The sequence below is a fragment of the Bos javanicus genome, chromosome 5 (genome assembly GCF_032452875.1).
Source record: "Bos javanicus breed banteng chromosome 5, ARS-OSU_banteng_1.0, whole genome shotgun sequence".
Taxonomy (NCBI): Eukaryota; Metazoa; Chordata; class Mammalia; order Artiodactyla; family Bovidae; genus Bos; species Bos javanicus.
Window position 1 is genome coordinate 115,895,068 of NC_083872.1, and position 20,682 is coordinate 115,915,749.

Here is a 20,682-nt window from a genome sequence, read left to right on the forward strand (position 1 = left end):
GCTGTGCTGCAGCGTGGCAGCCTAGGTGATGTGGGCACGGGCCAGACCTCCCGGCCTTGCCCTCGGCCATCGTCACCCTGGGCAGTAGATGCCCCCGCCCTGCCCCGGTTTCCCTTGTGGCTGACGACGCCCCCTAAGTCATCCTATTCCTGTGACCATCACTGACGTGATGTGTGTGAGTGTTTAGCGCAGGGCCTGCTGGCTGGAGTCAGTACCCACTGTGAGCTGCTAGTGCGGTTTAAAACCTTTTTATTATCCTTTTGTGATTAATTAATTGTAATATGTTACGTGCCTTATATGCCAGGCACCCCGAAACAATCGTATGAAGTCAGCTGTCTCTCTTCTATTCCAAAGAGGAAGAGGTTGGTGCTCAGAGAGGTTAGAGAGTTTGTCTAAGGTCACACAGCACGTCAGGGCTTGGCTGGGATTCCAGCTCAAGCCTGTGTGGTTCTGTCCCCGGTCCCGCCTCACGCACGGACATAAGCAGGTGTCTTGAGTGGACTGCAGGGGTCAGGGCTGGGGAACCATCTGAGCCCTGGAGTCCTCAGCTGCCAATGGACGAAGTGGACAAGCCCAGGGGCTCTCCAGGGCCCACGCACTGCCTGACTCAGACCCTCTGGAGGCGGCCCTGGCGATTCCACTGCACCCCTGCTTTGGAGTCCCCTGTGTGGGCCCCCGAGCAGCCCTTTTCTGGGGATAAGAGGCAGGAAGGAGCCCTTCTTGCGTCGGTGGAGCCTGGTGTCCAGCCAGTACCTGGCGGCCGGAGGGGGACAGGCAGAAACGCTGGGAGAAAGACGAGGGGGCTCCTGGGTGGGCTGGAGTTGGCACGAGGGGGGCTTTCTGCAGCCCTGAGGCCAACACCTCTGTCCTGCAGACCATTCCCGAGAGGCCCTGTCCGTGGGTATGGCTGGGGGCCTGGCACCTGGTCGGCCTCCTCCCCCTCCTCCACTAGGGGGCACCCAGTGCCCGCGGCTTGGCCTCCCTTGGGCTCCAGGCTTTGGTGGGTCTGGGATAAGACAGCTGCTTGGGTTATCGGACGTGATACTCTGGGCTGGCATGGTGTCGTCTACTGGAGAAGTCCTCGAGAGGGCACACCTCGGGACGAGCACACACATGCGCACGCACACATACACACAGCCAAGGGGCACACGGAAGCCTCTAGGGGCGATGGTCACCTTGTTAGCTGGTTGTGGAATGGTTTCACATGTACGACGTGTCCAAGCTCATTGACTTGTGCCCGTGAAATCCGGCCAGCTGTGCGGGCGTCGGCGACACGGCAGTGAAGCTGTAAGCAGCGGAGCAGGCGGGTGGTCGCACGGGGCCAGCAGTGACCTTCTCACCCAGCCCAGCCTCCTGTGCTTCTCCGCACTTTGCGGTTGGGGAAACTGAGGCTCGTTTTTTTTAATCGGTTATTTATTTTTGGCTGTGCTGGGCCTCCTCGCTGCTCCGGTTCTCTAGTTGTGGCGGGGGAGTTGCTCTCTGCTGCGACGTGTGGGCTTCTGGTTGCTGTGGCTCCTCTTGTGGCACAGGCTCTAGGGTGCGTGGGCTTCGGTAGTGGGTGCAGCTCCTGGGCTTTAGGGCACAGGCTCAGTAGCTGTGGAGCCCACGCCTAGTGGATCTGAGGCATGTGGGTTCCTCCCAAAATAGGGATCGATCCCATGTCTCCCGCATTAGCAGGTGGATTCTTTACCACCAGAGAAGTCCAACATATATAGTTTTAAATTTAAAAACTTCCCCCCCCACCCGCAAGCCATGAGGCATGCAGGACCTTAGTTCCTGACCCGGAGATCAAACCAGGGCCCCCTGAAGTGGAAGCTCGACGTCTTAACCCCTGAACCGCCCAGGGAAGTCCTGAGTCTTGTTATTAGTAATGGTCCCAGGCCGCGACGTCCACCAGGCATCAGACAGTGGGCTGGTTCATGTAGACTGTCCCACTCTTTGCATCAGGGAACCCCGCTTTAGAGGGGAGGCGAGTGGCTCCGGTCAGGGCTTGTCTGCGTCATCATGCTCAGGCTATCGTGGGCCCCAAGAGTGACCATCCTGAATGGAAATCGGAGGGTGTCTTGCTTGGTCCCACAGTCGCGGGGATGTGACTCCCGCTTGGTAGAGAGAAGCCCGGTGGGATGTCCACCGCCCACCCCAGAAGCCCGGCGCCGGGACCCCCTCTGCGTGTGGCCCGCAGGTTCCCGGCCACTCACCCTGGAGGCAGATACTGATTTTTCTGCCGATGAGGCTCTCCAGCGGGCTGGGTGCATCTGAGGTCTGATGAAAGCAGAGCATCTGCCAGATGTGCGCTGCTTCCGCTCTGCTCTGCATTTAGGTGGTGTCAGCATTTACGCTTCTTTAATATGAAAAACGCCAGTGCTGTTTGCTCCAGGGCTCCTGCCGCCAGCTTGCTCCCGCAGGCCCCCCCACCCCCACCCGGCCTCTTTCCTGCCTCCTAATCTTTTTTTTTTTTTTTCAGTTTTCTTCTGTCTTTTTTCTTTTTTAGTCACAAGTTTGGGAAAAAAGTCACCTATTTCAACTATCTGAGCGAGCTCCGTGAACACCTCAAATATGATCAGCTGAGCATCCCCCGGGAGGTTCTGCGGTGAGTGAGACCGCTATGCCCTCACATCCGCCCGCCCCGGCCTCCCCTCACGCTGAAAGCTTCATTTCCATTTCCATTCGTGTGCACGGCCAGATCCGGTTCCTGAATGCACTGCCTCCACAAGGATGCGTGGTAAAAGATGCTGACTGCTGACTCAGAGAGGCGAGGCGGGGATGGCTGTGCACACACGCGGATGAGACGTTTCTCTCACCCACCGCTGCAAAACTGATTAAACAAATAAGCCGCACTGGTGACTGCTGTTTGCTGCCGTGGTGCTGGCCAGTTTCGCTTTGGAGCGGAGAATGAAGGGGACTTTTGGGGTGTGTGGACGATGCGTGTACGGCGTGAAACACTCCCAGGCCTGGGGCAGGTGTTCTCAGAACCTCTGGCCTGGTGCTTCTGGGTGGAAGCCTAGCTGATGGGTCCGCTGCTTTGTTTTCTAGGCAGCGGTCCCCTCCTCCGACAGGGGCTCAGGTTGCGGGAGGGAGCCCAGGAAGGTGTGTGGTCAGCCCCGGGCCCCTCTGTCAGCTCAGATGGAGCCCAGTCTCTGAGCCCTGCCCCACGCTCTTCTGGCCTTTGCATCCCGCCCTCTGGGGGGGCTCCTTTGAGGAAGCCCTGCAGGGGGAGTGGAGGTGGCTCCCTCCCTCTGTGCCCCAAGTCCTAAGGCAGGCGCTGGGGACATAGAGCACCATAGAGAGAGTGCGTCTGCCCTCAGGACGCTCTTAGGTAATGGGGCCACGAGGCCCCCAAAAAGGTGCTGAACCCAGCTGGGGAGGGGCCTTGTGAGGAGGGAATATCAGGGGAGGCTCCCAGGAGGAGGTGACTCCTGAAGTAAGTTTGGAATGGACCGTTGGCTAGATCGAGAGCCCAGGGAAGAATCCCTTTCCAGCAGAGGGAAACTCTCGTGCAGACACGTGGGTAGAGTGTTGGCTAGGGGTTGGCAGGAGAGGATGGCTGTTTGACAGAGGGTGGATTGCTCTTGCTGGCTTTTGTGTGAACGCCCACGGCTACCGGGGCTTGTGAGGGTGCGTGTGTCTGTGTGAGCACGTGCAAGACTGAGATATGGGCCTGGAAGGATGGGATGCCCAGGGTCCCATCCTGCAGATGCTTGAGGGGCGTGTGACCTGAGATGCTCCCTAGAGCATCAGGGAAGGCTTCCTGGAGGAGGCACCACTGTGATGAGTCTTAAAAGGGATGAAGATGCTTGTGGGGCGTGTGACCCGACAGCGCCTTGGGGCCCGAGGCTGCACCCCTGCCGGCTGACAGCTGAGCTTCTTTTGTGTCCACAGATACGACGAGGAGCTTCGGAACCTGCACGCCGGCAGGCTGCCCCCTCCCACCAAGACGCCCCCGCCGCGGCCCCCTCTGCCCACCCAGCAATTCGGTGTCAGTCTGCAATAGTAAGTGAGCGGGGACCGGGTCTGCCTTGTTTCCTGGGATGCATCCGTGTGCCAGTGGGGGCGGGGGGCTTCTCCCCAGACCTCAGCCTCCACAGCCGAGCTTAAGCCTTCGGGGAAACTGACCTGTGAGCTTGTCACAAGGCCAGAGTGCCCGCCACTGTGTGTGTCTGTGTGCTTGTGCGCAGAGCACCCGGCCGTGGGCGGCAGGGGGACCGAGGGTGGGGGTTGGGGGGTCCTCGCCTCAGTTTCCTCATCATTGCTCAGTGGGCAGTTCTGGTTCCGTATCCCCAGACCACAGCCCAGATGCCTCCCATCACTTTCCACATGAGGCTTGGCCGCGTGCTTTGCTCTGGCCAAGGAGACAGGAGCGGCTGCGGGGCAGGTCACGTCCTGCAGGGAACCTTAGGGGCTGGTTCGTAGCTGGTCTCTCGTGATGACGGAGGCAGGGTGGAGACAGTGTCTGGCTGGTCCGCGTCCTTGGGTGACCACAGAGCTCCTCCCACTGACAGCCATGGCGTGGGGCTGCCGGAGTGGGGAGTGAACCCCTGTGGGGCTCAGCTGCCCGGCTATAAGAACTGTTGTTCCCACAGTGTATCCTTCCCTTCCTGCCTCGTCTCGCCCTTATTAGCCACGTGAACCTTGAGCTCACGCCTCCTCGCAGCTTGTTTCCTTATTTCTAAAATCAGTGAGTCTTTGCGTGATGTGAGCGTTAATCTTTACTCCTTGGAAAGGATTCTGGGCCTCCCATCCAGGACAACGTCGCCCTTTTAAGACTCATCATAGTGGTACCTCTTCCAGGAAGCCTTCCCTGATGCTCTAGACTGCATATAAGGCCTCCCCCCACTGCAGCCCTGATCTGAGCAGGCGCCAGGGGGGCGTCCCTCAGGCTCTTGGCCCTGCTCACAGGCGAGCTCCTTGCTCTCCTCCTAGTCTCTGTTTCCGGGACCCGGCCAGGTGTGAGGCAGCTGAAATGACGGAAGATGAAGGTGTTGTTTAAACTGTACGAGCCCCGAGGGGCAGTTGGGTCTGAGCTGCACGACGTGTAGGAAAGCCAGGGCCTGGAGGGTGGTGGATCCCGGGGAGCAGTCTGCCCGGCTTCATCTGTTAGTTGTTTCTTGTTAGAAACATGCTGTGCGATCTGTCTCTATATAAAAACCCCGTGATCTTTAAGACCCGTGCTGGATGTTAAGACACTGCGAGGTCAGGAGCTGAGGAGGCTTTGAGCAGTGCCCAGGCCAGGTCAGGAGGCGGAAGTGGCACCTTGGGTGCGTCCCAGCAGCCAAAGGGGACCGTTGTTTTCCAGAACTTTCTACAGTGGTGGCCATGGTCCGTACTGTCAGCAGGTGACGGTTGAGCAGTGCAGGTGAGGCACCGAATTTATCATTTCATTTGCCTTGAACTGATTTCAGTTTAGGAGGCCGCTCGCTGCCTGGCAGACAGGGTAGCCCCAGACTGCGGGGTGTCAGCGCCCCCACAGTCAGACAAGCGCACACAGCAGCGTCCCCTCAACTCGGTATTTTGTGAGCAGTTAGTGACTGAGGAAGGTCGAAGGCAAAAGGAGAAGAGGGCGGCAGAGAAGGAGATGGTCAGATGGCGTCACCGACTCAATGCACGTGAGTTTGAGCAAATTTGGGAAATTGTGAAGCACAGGGAAGCCTGGTGTGCCTCAGTCCATGGGGTTGCAAAGTGTTGGACGCGACTCAGAGACTGAAGAACAAGAGTGAATATACCGTATGTTCATATATCATCTCCATAAATACACCTGGAGCCAAGTTCAGCGAACAGCGCTTCCTTTTCCGCTTTTAAACATTGTAAAGATGTGCTGGTGTGGCCCCCACCACCCCCCTAACTGCCCCCAGGAAGGCAAAACCTGGAACATGCCTGCTGTGACTCCGGCCGCTCTGGGGGAGCACTGGTTGGAACTTGACTCTCAGAGGAGGGCCTAGTGACTGCTTTACCGAGGCGTCTGCCGTGGGCTCTGTGCTTTCAGCCCAGTCCTGGCTGGGTGTGAGCTGATATCCGGGGTCCAGGGTGGGCGTGCGAGGCCACCGGCTTTGGCATCATCAGCTCTTTGGCCTGAGGAGCAAGAGCACCTTCTGGGTTGTTCAGAATCACTCGTTGAAAACTGCAAGTGTCAAAGTCTCAATCGCTCAGTCGTGTCCGACTCTTTGCAACCCTACGGACTATAGCCCGCCAGGCTCCTCTGTCCATGGGATTCTCCAGGCAAGAATACTGGAGTGGGTTGCCATTTTCTTCACCAGGGCATCTTCCTGACCCCAGGATTGAACCCAGATCTCCTGCATTGCAGGTGGATTCTTTATAACATCTGAGCTACCAGGGAAGTCTCCTTATCATCTGGGCTTCCCTTGTGGCTCAGAGGATAAAGTGTCTGCCTGCAATGCAGGAGACCGGGGTTCAATCCTTGGGCTGGGAAGATCCCTGGAGATGGAAATGGCAACCCACTCCAGTATTCTTGCCTGGAAAATTCCATGGATGGAGGAGCCTGGCAGGCTACAGTCCATCGGATCATAAAGAGTCACACACAACTGAGTCGTACATGCCCTCCTTCGGGGGATCTTCCCGACCCAGGGGTTGAACCCAGGTCTCCTGCATTGCAGGTGGATTCTTTATACCGTTGGAGCTACCAGGGAAGTCTCCTTATCATCTAACAAAGCTTTAAAAATGAAAAACAAAAAGCAAAACTCACCCAGCTCATGGACTTCTGAAGCCATCTGCTTGAGTACAATGTGTGTGTGTGTGGGTGTGGTGTTTGTGATTTGGGTACCGCTCAGCCTATGAAGTTCGCCAGGCCACCTTGGCCTTGCGTTTCGACCAGGTGCCTTCTGGAAGGTGCCGATGCAGCGTTTCAGCCCAGAGCTGCCAGCAGCTGCGGGGGATATCTGGTATAAAGGTGTGGTCCAGCCCCGCTCCAGAACCAGTTGTTGCTGTTCGTGTCAGTTCGTACGTCTTTAGGGAATGGTGACTATCATTGGCAACCTCTGAAAACCATTCTGCACGTGCCACTTTGAGAGCTAATCCATGCGATTGCCTCTTTAAATTAATATTTTATGCTGTTTCATTGCGAATGACTGTAATAAAATGGCAATAAACATATTAAATAAAGCACCAAATATGTAATTTGTTTGGACTGCGAATGAATGAAAGTCATTAAAATTCATAAGCAGATCCTATTCACAAGTGTTAATTCGCTGAGTTAAGTTCAAAAACACACAACAGAGCGTTATCACCTTAGCGCGAGCTAATTAAGTTAATATATTAAGGGGAAGCCAGAGATTCAAGAAGTCTTTGCCCGCCTGCCATGCCTGAAGAGGGACAATGGAAACATCCCTGAACTGGGCAGTTGCGAAGAGATGGAAAAGGGGAGGAGCCTCTGGGGCAGTAGGGGAGGGAGGAGGTCACATCCCAGCTCTAGCCTTTTCCAGCTTTGGGAGGCAACCTTGTGATGTAACTTCTCACCCTCGCCTCTTCCCCTCTAACCATAGGTGAAACCCTGCTCTCTGTACCCTCCGGGGCCATGGGGCCTTAACAGGGTGCAGGCAATGTGAGCAGTTCCTGCTGCTCAGTTCATCACCTACTCTTATTCCCTCTTCTGATCCCCTCCTCCAGAAAGCCTTCCCTGACGCTCCACACAGGCAAGAAGCATTTGTTGAGAAGACTATTCTTGCCCCCATGGAATTGCCTTGACACCCTTGTAAGGAACTAATTGACCATGAAAGTTATGACCAACCTAGACAGCATATTCAAAAGCAGAGACATTACTTTGCCAACAAAGGTCCGTCTAGTCAAGGCTATGGTTTTTCCAGTGGTCATGTATGGATGTGAGAGTTGGACTGTGAAGAAAGCTGAGTGCCGAAGAATTGATGCTTTTGAACTGTGGTGTTGGAGAAGACTCTTGAGAGTCTCTTGGAGTGCAAGGAGATCCAACCAGTCCATCCTAAAGGAGATCAGCCCTGGGTGTTCTTTGGAAGGACTGATGCTAAAGCTGAAACTCCAGTACTTTGGCCACCTCATGCGAAGAATTGACTCATTGGAAAAGACTCTGATGCTGGGAGGGATTAGGGGCAGGAGGAAAAGGGGACGACAGAGGATGAGATGGCTGGATGGCATCACTGACTCGATGGACGTGAGTTTGAGTGAACTCCAGGAGTTGGTGATGGACAGGGAGGCCTGGCATGCTGTAATTCATGGGGTCGCAAAGAGTCAGACACAACTGAGCGACTGAACTGAACTGATGAGGGTATATTTCTGGACTCTTGATTCTATTCCATTGATTTGTAAGCTGGTGTTACATGATCTTTATTGTAGATTTATAGTAAGTTTTGCAATTGGGAAGTGTGATTCTTCCAGTTTTGTTTTTATTTTTCAAGATTATTTCAGCTCTTCTGAGTCCCTTGAATTTCTTTATTAATTTTAGAATCGGCTTGTCAATTTCTGCAAAAATAAAAAAGCAATTGGAACTTCAATAAGGACTGTGCTGTGTCAGTAGGCCAGTTGGGGGCTATTGCCATTTCAATAATGTGCTACGCTAGGTTGCTTCAGTCGTGTCCAGCTCTATGTGACCGCGTGGACTGTAGCCCACCAGGCTCCTCTGTCCATGGGATTCTCCAGGTAAGAATACTGGAGCGAGTTGCCATGCCCTCCTTCAGGGGATCTTCCCAACCCAAGGATCAAACCTGAGTCTCTTATGTCTCCTGCATTGACAGGCAGGTTCTTTCCAATTCAAAAGCAAGGATGTCTTACCATTTATTTGAATCTTTAAATTTCTTTCAAAAATGTTTTATAGTGTTCAGTGTAGCCGTTCTGTACTTTTTTATTAAATTTATTTAGTTTTTGTTCTTTGTGATGCTATTGCAAATCAAATTGCTTTCTTAATTTCATTTTTAATTGTTCATTGCTAGTGTATAGAAATACAACTGATTTTTGTATGCTGATTCTATATCCTGCAATCTAGTTGAACTCATTTATTCTAATAGATTTTTTTGTGAATATTTTTTAGTATTTTCCACGTCTAAGATCATGCCATTTGCAAATAGAGATAGTTATACTTATTCTTTTCCAACTTGGATGCCTTTTATTTCCTTGTCTTGCCTGATCGCACTGGCTGTGCCCTCCAGTACAATGCTGAATAGAAGTGATGAGCATGGTCACTCTTGTTTCGTTCTGATCTTAGGGGGGAGCTTTCAGTCTCTTTACCATTAGGTATGATGCTAGTTTTTCATAGATTCCCTCGATCAAGTTGAGGAAAATCCCTTCTGTGGCCACTCTGTTGAGTGTTGGGGTTTTTTTTGTTTCATGAAAGGGTGTTAGATTTTGTCAGATGTGTTTTTTGCTCTGTTGAGAGGATCGTATGACTTCTGCCCTCTGTTCCATTAACGTGATGTTACACTGATTGATTTGCACGTGTTGAGCAAACCTTGTGTTCTGGGGATAGATCACATGTGTTCATGGTGTATAATCTCTTCATATGTTGCTGAATTTGCATGGCTGATATTTTGTTGAGGATTCTGTGTCTATTCATAAGCACACTGGGTCCAGTTCTCCATCCGTGAAATGGGCCCTCTGCGTCTGGCCTGGGACGTCACCCAGCCCTCGGCATTGCAGTGGTTTTAATTATCAATGTCTTTGACTTACAGCTTAAAGCTTTTCCCGTCGTTCACTGTTTATGGCTTGCAGGCCTCCCTGGAGGGAGGTTGCCAGCATCTCTCTTTCTCATGTGGGGAGGCTGGGGAGGCTCAGAGACAGGCTGCGGTCACCCAGTTCCTAGGACTTGTGTAGATCTGTGTGGTTCCCAAAGTAAATGGAGGAGGAAGAGCCCCTGCAGCTTTGGAGTGTCCTGGGAGAAAAGGACCCATCCACCACGCTCCTCCCCGGGGTGCAGTGGGGACACCCCCTGGACGCTACTGGGGCCCCAAGCCGCATCCTCCCACTCAGAGGGGACACGCAGGGAATCAAGTTAGGGAAGGAGTGGGGAGTGTCCAGCCTGCATTCCTACGGTAGCATGACCTCATGAAAGCAGAGACCATCCCCCGGGCCCGTTTGCCAACTGGACTATTGTTTGGAGTCCTGGTGGGACAAGCTTCAGTTTACTGCAATCGACAGGAAACCCAGCTTTCCGTAGCAATCAGGGCCTGCAAAGGCCTGTCGCCACTGGTGATGTGGTTCTCCTTGTGCCCGCATTTGTGCTCAGTCACTCAGTCGTGTCCAACTCTTTGTGACCACATGGACTGTAGTCCACTAGGCTCCTCTGCCCGTGGAATTTTCCAGGCAAGAATACTGGAGTGGGGCGCCATTTCCTCCTCCAGGGGACCTTCCTGACCCGGGATTGAACCCACGTCTGTTGTGTCTCCTGCATTGGCAGGTGGATTCTTTACCACCCACCTGGGAAGCCCGTGTGTTCCTGTTTGGGTCCTCTGTAAATCTCAGAGTGAAATGGAAGCAGGACGGACATCGTATCTGCCCAATGAATTGCTACTGAAGGAGCATGGATCTGGGTTGTGGCCGCCTTGCCTCCAGCTCTGCCATCTCTTGGCTTTGGGACCTCAAGCTGGTCACCTGGACTTTCCCAGTGTCCATCTCCCATCTCTGATTGGGGCTAACAAAAGTACAATGGAAATTAAGGAGATAATATTTAAGAGCGAGGGTTCTAGGCTCAGACTCGTGGGTCTGAGTCCTGGCTCTGTCCGCTTGTGACCATGTTTTCCCCTAATCTGTGGCTGCATCATAAGTTCCCCCAGCTTTCTGTGGGGTAACAAGGAACATTTTCTAATAATAAAGAAGTTACTCTTAAGAGTTTACTCACTAGTTACAGCTTTAAAATACATGCAACAAAATCTGGGGGAACCAAATAAGCAGATACACAATGCTGGTAGGAGACCCCAGTACGCTGCTCCGTATAGTTGGTGGAACAAGCACACAGCAACATCAGTCAAACTAACCCAACTGATGTTTGAAGAACAGGCATCCTAGGAACAGCAAAACATGTTCTGCGCAGTTAAACAGTGTCAGGGCAGGATCCCAGCCAGGAATGTCCGGCTTCAGAGCCCTGGCCCCTCAATCTAGCCGGGGGCTTCCCTGGTGGCTCAGACGGTAAAGAAACCACTTGCAATGCAGGAGACTGGGTTTGATCCCTGGGTCGGGAAGATCCCCTGGAGGAGGAAATGGCAGCCCACTGCAGTATTCTTGCCTGGAGAACCCCATGGACAGGGGAGCCTGGCCCAATGTAGCTCAGTCTCTCAAATATGCTGCCTTTTGGGCAAGAAAATCCAGCAGATGAGGAAAGAGAGAAACAAACATGTTTAGAGGGAGCCCAGGGGTCTGTAGAATGGGTCGGAGTGGGCGGCTCTGGCTTCAGATTTCTGACTGCCACTTGAGCTGGGGTGTGGGGAGGCGGGGCTGGAAGCGCCATTTGTATCACTGTACCTGTGTTTTAAAGCTTCCCTGTCTTTAAAGCGTTTAAAGTTTCCTGAATCTCTGTATCAAATTACTACTTAAGAGACTGTTAACAGCCTGTCTGAGGCAACATACTTGATTTTCACAAAGCATCTCTTTCGATTGATTCGGTCTCCTGGTTCTGCTTTCAGGGCCAGATCTTCTCACACCTCTGAGCCTTCTTCTGTGTGTTTCCTTCTGCCTGATATGCCCTTTCCTCTTTTGTCCTCTGCAAGCTCCTACTCATCCCTCAAAACCCAGCACAGAAGTTGCCCCACGTGGAGCCCTCGCCAAGCGCAGATCTCCCCCGTAACATGTGCGCCCTTCTGGGGGAGCGCTCAGATAATGCACAGTCATTTTTATGATTTCTGCCTCTCTTGGCCACCAGACCACTTGCCTCCTTGGGGCCCAGGCTGCCTCTTCCTCTCCCTGTATGGCACCTCGGGCCCACGTTTTCTCACAGGTGTGGTGAGGACCCTGTGCTTGTCATGGTCACCTGTCACACCCAGGTGAAAACTGTTGCCTTTTCTCTCCCCTCAGCCTAAAAGACAAAAATCAAGGCGAACTCATCCCCCCCGTGCTGAGATACACAGTGACATACCTGAGAGAGAAAGGTGAGTAAGAGCTGGCTCCAGACAAGGAGGTGAGGGTGCCAGGGACACCTCTCCTGGAGGCCTCTCTGGGATCCTGAGCGCCCCACAGGCCAGAGGATGGGAGGAGCTGGAACCTGGGCACGGGGGGATGACCAGGATGGGCAGGGCTCAGGCACAGTGGCTCCAGCCACCTGGGCTCTCTGGGTTTGAATGCTGGCTCCGCTGTGTACTAGCTGTGTGGCCTCAGGCGAGTTGCTCACCCTCTCTGGGCCTGTTTCCTCATCTGTCCATTGGGGTTGATAGCAGCGCCTGGTGCACGGGGTTGCTGTGGAGCCCAAGTGAGGGATGTGTGCGGTGCTTCACACGCCTCCGGTCCTCTATCACGAGAGATACGCTTGGTTTTTAGACACCATTGCCAGTGGCGGGGGGGGGTGTGTGTGCTCAGTGACTTGGGGGTGAGTCTTTTGGCTCCTCCTAGACCCCTGAAGCCAGAGCTCAGATCCACAGGAAAGGTGCATGGAGGTGTCTTTTACCCTAACGGGAGGAAGACCATTCTCGAGAGAAAGGGCTGCCAGCGAGGGGTGGTCCCCTGCAGATTCAGATGCACGAGCTGTGGGGGTCAGTGCATCAGAGGGGGAGTGGGGTCCCTGGGTGTGGTTCCCAGCATGTCCCAGGAACTGCCTGCTCAAGGCATAAAAAGTTCTCTGAGACCACAGCGCCCAGGCTGGAGGGTCTACGGTTGGCCGCTTGGAGCTCTGACTCCTTCGACGTTTCTTTCTACTCTGTCGTTAGAGTACTGCCCTTTCCATTATGTATTTCAGGAACGGACAAAAAAACTTGTGGATAAAAAAATTTCATAGAAACTGTGGAAGGGAGTTTTCCTTTTTTAAAAAATATATTAATTCCCTTATTTTATAAAAAATTTAACAAAACAAACAGCCCACAGTAGGAATTCACTCTATGTTTGTTGAAGGATATGTGGATTAAACGTGTGTTCATTGGACACTCGGCTGCATTTGGCCCTGGTCTAGGCTCTAGGGTTGTCATGGTGACTGCAATACACAGCCTGTGTCCCTTTCAGGGGCCGTAGCTATGACAGCTACAGACTGACACAACAGGGATGAGCCGGTCATAGAGGTCAGGGGAACCTGCGCTCTGACACACGGGCGGCTGTGTAACAAATAGCCACAAACTTAGGAGCTCAAACAGCATAAATTTATTATAATGTCTGAGGTCAGAAGTCTGGCCTCGGGGGTTGGGTTTTCTGCTCAGGGTCTCACTGGGCTCAACTCAAGGTGCTGGCCAGGCTGTGCTCTTTGCTGGAGGCTCCAGGCAAGACTCCACTTCCACGCTCATCCACTGCGTCAGTCAAGTTCAGTTCTTGCGGTTGTAGTTCCAAGTTGCCTGCGTCTTTGCTGGCTGTCAGCCAGGGGTCTCTTTCTGTTCCTAGAGGCAGCCTGCTTTCTTTGCTGTGTGACCTCTCCCTGGAGAAACCCCCACACCTCGAATCCTTGCCCCACATGCTTTGAGTCTGTGTTGCCAGGGGGAACCTGGGTCCCTCTTATGAGGCTCACCTGATTAGGCCAGACCCACCCTGGATAATCTCCGTATCTTCAGGTCAGCTACGCTGGACCTGCATTCCCTCTACAGAGTCCCTTCACTGCAGCACCTGGATTAGTGTTTGAATGAATCCGTGGGACCCCAGGGCCCAGGAGCCTGGGGGCCATGTCAGAATTCTGCCCATTATAGTCACTCAGCAAGAAAGAGAAGAGGGGCCCCTAGGCAAGGGGAGCTGCGGGTGTGGAGGGTGAAGGTGGCAAGGAGCGTGGAGCTGGTGGGGGCTGGACAGAGGGCTTAGAGGGGTGGGCGGGGGTGCTGGGCAGGAGAACTGGGCAGCAGTAGGCAGGCCCGTAGGTCTGTGGTATGGGCTCGCAGGCAGCTCTCCCATGACTGATGGAGACAGGGAGAGCTCCGTGCCAGAGCCGATGAGGTTTGGAGCAGGTGTCAAACAGCTCACCCAGCGTCAGCGTGGAGAGACTGGGGAGGGAGGAGCGGCGAGCATGGGGGTCTGGGGCCCGGTGCTGTCCTGCCGAACATGGACATGCTCTTTGTCTGCACTGTCCAGGACGGTAGCCACTGGCCGTGTGTGGCCGTTGGCCAACGGAGCACTGCGTGTGTGGCTCGTGTGCCGAGCCTGGGTAACTTGATTTAATTTTAATTGCACAAATGTCAACCACCATGGGCAGCTAGTGGCCGCTATATAGGCCAGATCAGCTCTAGTCACTGCAGAGAAAGGGGAGCAGCATGTTCGGGGGCATCCTGGGGGCCGGGCTGGGGCCATGCATTACCCCGTTCATCCTTCCCGCAGCCCTTGGAGGCAGGTGCTCCAGGCTTACTTGGCGGACGAGGCAGCTGAGGCTCAGAGGCTGAGTGCTTTCTCTGAGGTCACACAGCTGGCCCGAGGCAGCGTTGTTGGGCAGACCCCATCTATCTGCCTAAAGCGTCAGCCTCTTCCACTCTCCCTTTCTAGGGTCCACAGAGGTGGGGAATCAGGTGGGACTGGGGAATATGGAAAAAGTTTGATTTAAGAGGAATAAACACAGGTGGGTGTAGGGCTAGTGGAGAGAAGATGAGCCAGGCTGGAGAGCGTTCCCTGCCAGCCGTGGTGAGGGGATGCGTGGGCAGGGCAAGTCATGGAACGTTCTAGAAACCTCAGATGCTGGGCCCTGTGAGATGCCTGGAGACTCTCCCCACAGGACTCCACACCGAGGGCCTGTTCCGGAGATCAGCCAGTGTCCAGACGGTCCGCGAGATCCAGCGGCTCTACAACCAAGGTGAGTGGCTCCCCGAGACCCTTCCTGTCAGTCTCCTGCCCAGCCAGCCTCACAGGGGCCTCCGGGGCCCCAGGGCCCACACTTGAGCCAGCGGAGCTCCTCCCACTCCCGACCCCAGAATAGCCCAGATTTGGGGGACAGCTGCCCCAGTGCGTCTGTACCCAGACCCCAAGCCTCCCCTCTCAAGCCTGGGGACAGTGTAAGCCAGGCCTGACCTCAGGATGCTCTTGTCCAGGCAGGACTGGGTCATATGGCAGAGAATCAATAGTGTCCCCAGGAGATTTCCATGGTGGCCGAGTGGCGAAGACTCTGCACTCCTCACATGGGGGCCTGGGTTCAATCCCTGGTCAGGGAGCGAGATCCCACGTGCCACAACAAAGATTAAAGACCCCACATGCTGCAATGAAGACCCCGTGCCAGCAGATTCATTCATTAAAAGCCCAGTGTCCCCCAGCCTCCGCCGGGCCCCGTGAGAGGCAGGGGAGGGCAGGTGACACCATTGGCAGGGAGGGACAGTGCCGTGTCCTGGCATCGGGCTCCTCCCCTCAGGAGGTTTCAAGCCATTTTGAGTCCGAGCCTGCTCTGCAGCTGGAGTCCCCAGCCCAGTGTCAGAACTCAGACACCCACCCTTGTGTGTCCAGGGAAGCCCGTGAACTTTGATGACTACGGGGACATCCACCTTCCAGCCGTGATCCTGAAGACCTTCCTGCGGGAGCTGCCCCAGCCGCTGCTGACCTTCGAGGCCTACGAGCAGATCCTCGAGATCACCAGTACGTACCTGCCGGGGTGCCAGCCAGGAGTGCCCAGGGTGCTGGCCGAAGGCCGGGGGGATTGGGGCCGGGCTGCCCGGCCCCCTGCTGTTTCCCTCCGGTGCTGCGGGCCAGGAGAGGGGCTGTCCCCCCCGGACCCCCGCCGGCCTCGGCCAGGCCAGACCTGCCCATGGTCAGGGGACACGGGGTCAGGGGTTATCAGATACCCCTGGGCCCAGAGGCGGGGTCTCGGAGGGCATCTCTAGATCTGGGGTACGTCGCCCTGGTCAGAGTGCACCCCCCTGCACTGTTCCGCAGGATCTCTACTTCTAGCACCTCAACTTCCTCGTCTAGAAACAGGGGTAGCCACCCCCGCCTGCTGTTACAGAAAAAGCTATGCATGGCCCTTGAGAAAGCACAGTGAGGCACCCATTGTGGGGCAGGGGGGCATTGTGAGAGGTGTAGGGACCACTGTAGCGGGGAGACAGACTGGGCTCAACTCCAAATACCGCAAGCAGGAGGAGGGGCTTTACAGCCGAGCAGCTGGTGGACGGGTGGTCGGTGGATGGAAGAATACTCGGAGGAAATGGGCGTTGGGGGAGGCGGGGGTCGGATTCTGACTATACTGATCCAACAGGACTCTTGCTACCGGCAGACCAGGTGGCCCAACATCCCCTAGGGGGTGGGGGACAGGGGGATGAGGACCCATCAGATGGCAAGGGTGATCAGGGCTCCCGTTACACTAACTCACAGCTCTTCATAAAGGTGGACAGTGCAGAGACATAAAGAAGCCTGAAACCAGAGGCTTTGTTAATAAAAGAACTCTACGAAGCCTGACTAGAGTTTGAGGAGAGAGTCTCCCCAGATCGGTGAATGCCGGGGAGACGTGATGCGAGCTGCAGCTCTCGGGCGTGGTGATGCCCAGGAATGGACAGGTGCACCGTGGCGCTGATCACTCCTAACAGCCAGTGAGGGCACGTCAGCGCTTCCTAGGCGGCTCAGTGGTAAAGAATCCACCTGCAAATGCGGGAGACGTGGTTCTTTCCCTAGTCTAGGAGGATCTTCCCCCTGGAGAAGGCAATGGCAACCCACTCCAGTATTCTTGCCTGGAGAATCTCATGGACAGAGGAGCCCGGCGGGCTACAGTCCGTGGGGTCGAAAAGAGTCGGACACAACTTAGCAACTAAACAACAACAACAAGGCATGTCGGAGAAGCTGGAGGATGCTGGGAAAGCAGTGCAATCACACACTGTTGCTTTCAAATGGGATGACCTCTGCCCCCAGCGTTCCCCCAAAACTGGATTCGACTCCTGGTGGGTGTCAAGCCATAGACACAACCGAGCCCCCACTTCCTCCCTGCCCCCGCCCCATACACACACGGAGAGATTTGAGCAGGCACTCTGATTGTTTCTAACAATGAGAGTTAGAAGGCTCGAGGCTATACCCCTAGGATGGTGACTCCAACGCACATAAATTCCCGCCCGAGAAAGTACTTTTCGTTCCAGCCAAAACCGGTGGTAGACAGTTGCCTGACCCCACCTTAGAGCAGTTCCTGTAGAAAGCTTGCAATTATGAGCTACTTCTTTCCTCTTCATTTGCATCTCTACTCATTCTTTTTAAGAGCTGCCTATCATTCTATCAGTGTAGTTATTCTGAAGGCTGTGGACCCTGTCGGCTGTCATTCAACAACTCAGCTTGATTGAATCGTAATTCAGGCATAGGGTGGCCAGATTCAGCTTTTAAAAAACAGGACGTCCAGTCAAATATGAATTTCAGGTAAATTATGAACTCTTAGTATAAGTATGTATCTATGTGTGAGTAAGTATGCTAAACTGTTAGTATAAGTATGTTCCAAATATTGAACAGGATATACCTGCACTAAAAAAGGATTTGCTGTTTATCTGCAATTCACATTTAACTGGATATCCTCTATTGTGTCTGGCAACCCTGCCCAGGGCGGGTACATGTCTCCTTGGAGTGATGCAAGAAATCCTTGCAGAGAACGCTCTGGAGGAAACGGGCTTCCCAGGTGGCCTGTGGTGTCCGGAAAAAAAAGGAAACTGCCGTAGGGATATTCCCAAGGTATAGCAAGGTTTAGAGCACCAACCAACTCATAGCTAAACGGAATGGGACTCAGGTCTGGGCTTCAGCACACATCAGCTGTGTGACCTTGGACAGGTCACTTAACCTCTCTGAGCTCACTTTCCTCATCTGTATAAGATCGGGGTTGCTTTGAGAATGAAAGTTCATACACTGCTTAGCATGATTCCTGGCACACAGTAAGTGCTTGGTTCGTGGTGGCTTCGTCACAGCAAGCTGCTCCTTCCTGCTCACTTCCTTCTTTCTTGAAGGAACCATAGTAAAAACCAGGGGTGGACGATGTACCATATCTGTTCTGGGACTGCAACGCTTAGAAAGAAAGATATCGAGGCTGGAAAGCAGAGATCCGGGGCAACAAGACTTGTTGGTTCCTCAGAAATATTAACTCCAAGGGAATTCCTCGTCTGCTCAAATTACCCGGCAAGCACTTGAGTTCAGGGAAGAATGACTTTTGTTGAAAAACCAACCAGAGTGTTCACAGCAGGGAGCTCTGCGCCTTTCGGCAGAGGCTGTGTTAGTTCACAGTCACTGTACCCAAGGCTTAGTGGGAGGAGGTCTGGGGCTGGAAGCTTGAGGTGTGTCCGTGTGTGCACGTGTGTGTCAGCAGCAGGAGCTTGGCGGATGCATGCTGAGTAGCACGTCTGCACTCACAGTTTATGGAGCTCGAGGTGTGTCCGTGTGTGCACGTGTGTCAGCAGCAGGAGCTTGGTGAATGCATGTTGAGTAGCACGTCTGCACTCACAGTTTATGGAGCTCAGTGGGGTGTGTGGTGGGCGGAGACACTGGAGGCGCTCGGTCTGCTTGGCTGCTTCCAGACCCCTCTGGGTGTGGGGCCCTGAGCTGTGGATTGTAAACAGGTTGAGTTCGTCCAGAGCAGGGTCCACGTGCTTTTTCTGTAGAGTCAGATAGTAAATGTTTTAGGCTGTGTGCACCAGACTCAGCCATTATGCAAAAGCAGCCATGGACAAATGAATGGATGTGGGTCTGTGCCAATAAAGCTTTACTGACAGAAGTAGGCCACTGGCCCTCGGCCTGTCGTTTGTATCGACCGTCCCATCCATAAGCTGATCTGGCTCCCGGGGGTCATGCTGGGGAGCAGTCACGGTGCCCAAGGTGAAGAAGTGGGCAGAGCTCGGAGCAGAGCTTCCTTGGGAAGTGGGACCCAAGGCCCAGGCGGGGGGCAGTCTGTCCTCCCTCCCCGCACCCCTGCCCGTCCTCGGAGGGATGCAGGAAGGGGACGCTCAGGAAGGACCCTTGGGCCATGGCAGGTGTGGAGAGCAGCCTGCGGGTGACCTGCTGCCGCCAGATCCTGCAGAACCTTCCGGAACACAACTACGCCGTCCTCAGCTACCTCATGGGCTTCCTGCACGAGGTGAGGGGGCCGAGCCAGTGCCCAGGCAGACCAGGCCTGGGTTCCCACCTCCCTTGACCCTGGAGCCCACTCTGGGCCTGAAGGGCCTCCTACAAGGCCTGGCTGGGCCACACCTCTGCCCGGCAGGTCATGGGGCAGGTCAGGGGCGGGGGTGGGGTGTGAACAGGGGCTGTGTGCCCAGACCAAGGATGCTCAGAGTCTGCCGCCGGCGTGGGGCCTAAGCAGGAAGTGTCATGCGTGTCCTGGGTCTGCAGCACCATGAGCCACACACCGGGGGCCCTAAGACAGTAGAAATGTCTCCTCTCCCGGGTTGCTCTAAGTGTTGGCCAAGATGAGGGTGCAGCCCCTTTGGGGAGGTAAGTTCCCTACGTGCTCTCCTTAACCCTCCAAGAGCACCTGCATGCCAGGGCCCCACCCCCTGAATCCTGGGAGTGGAGGAGGAGGCTGGGATGGGGTGGGGAGGATGTTGCGGACATTCCGGAAGGAGATCAAGAGATCAGAGCCAGAGGCCCCCCGCCCAGGCGTCAGTGCCCATCCCTTCCGTTTTACAGGGCCGGCGGCCCAGGTCACATCGAGGGCGGGCAGCTCCAGCCCTCCTCCAGGTGTAGGGAACACCGGTCACACCTCCTCTCATCTCCGCCTTGTTCTCACCCCAGGTGTCCCAGGAGAGCATCTCGAACAAGATGAACAGCTCCAACCTGGCCTGCGTCTTCGGGCTGAATCTGATCTGGCCGTCCCAGGGGGCCTCCTCCCTGAGTGCCCTCGTGCCCCTGAACCTGTTCACCGAGCTGCTGATTGAGTACTACGAGAAGGTCTTCAGCGGCCGCGGGGAGCGCGGGGCAGAGGCCAGTGAGCAGGGCGCTCCTGGTGCCAGAGGCTCCGTCCCCAACGAAGGCGCCGCCGCAGGAGACAGACCCGCCTCCGGCCTCGCCAGGCCCCCGCTCCCTCCGCGTCCCCTGACCACGGCCTGGAGACTGCTCTAGGAAACGTCAGTGGTGGTCTCTGCATCTGTGTTTTGTAAACTTGCCATTAAACGATCTAGGGAACCAACGCTCCGGTGAAAATTCCGTGGTTCTGATTCGTCAGCCCCTCTTGTTCGGTAATGGCAGGCTGAGACAAGATGATGGATCCGTTAGGATTGGGACTCGCCCGGCCTCCCTGAAGATGGGAATGTACTGGCTGGGCCTGGTACCAGGCATCTCCTGCTGCCGCGATGTCGCATAACAAACCATGCAGACCCAGTGACTTAGAGCAGCTGCCGCTGGTCACTGCCTGCGAGTCGGTGGGTCAGCGGGCAGTTCTGGTCTCTTCAGGACTTGCTTGGCAGGTATCAGGCACCAGGGTGGCTGGGGAGACTCCACCCTCCCGCAGGCATTGCATTTCCGTTTGATGAACGCGCACGCATTCCCTGGACATGAGCCAAGTCCAAGCAAGAGCACTGGCACAGTGGCTTATGAGCTTGGGTGGCGTCACTAACGCTCACACCCTGTCGGCCAGAGCTGGCCTCAGGGCCAAGGCCAGGGTCACAGCGCGAAGGGCAAAGGGTGTGGATAAGAGGAGGGGGAGAAATGGGGCCATCGGCTGCCCGAGGGCTG

The 20,682-nt window shown here is 54.9% G+C and overlaps 1 protein-coding gene across 3 annotated transcripts in view; it reads left to right on the forward strand.

The window, feature by feature from the left end:
* Window positions 1-20,138, forward strand: part of ARHGAP8 (Rho GTPase activating protein 8) — a 51,019-nt gene extending 30,881 nt beyond the window's left edge. For 2 of the 3 annotated variants that reach the window (XM_061418823.1, XM_061418822.1), the window contains exons 7-13: window positions 2,492-2,590; window positions 3,880-3,990; window positions 11,980-12,053; window positions 14,789-14,866; window positions 15,508-15,636; window positions 18,984-19,087; window positions 19,744-20,138. In XM_061418823.1, the coding sequence (XP_061274807.1) occupies window positions 2,492-2,590; window positions 3,880-3,990; window positions 11,980-12,053; window positions 14,789-14,866; window positions 15,508-15,636; window positions 18,984-19,087; window positions 19,744-20,070 (922 nt within the window). In that variant the 3' untranslated portion in view covers window positions 20,071-20,138. Of the gene's footprint in view, window positions 1-2,491; window positions 2,591-3,879; window positions 3,991-11,979; window positions 12,054-14,788; window positions 14,867-15,507; window positions 15,637-17,966; window positions 18,728-18,983; window positions 19,088-19,743 lie in introns of those variants that run through there. The other variant, XM_061418824.1, reaches the window with a different exon arrangement.
* Window positions 20,139-20,682: the final 544 nt, after the last annotated feature.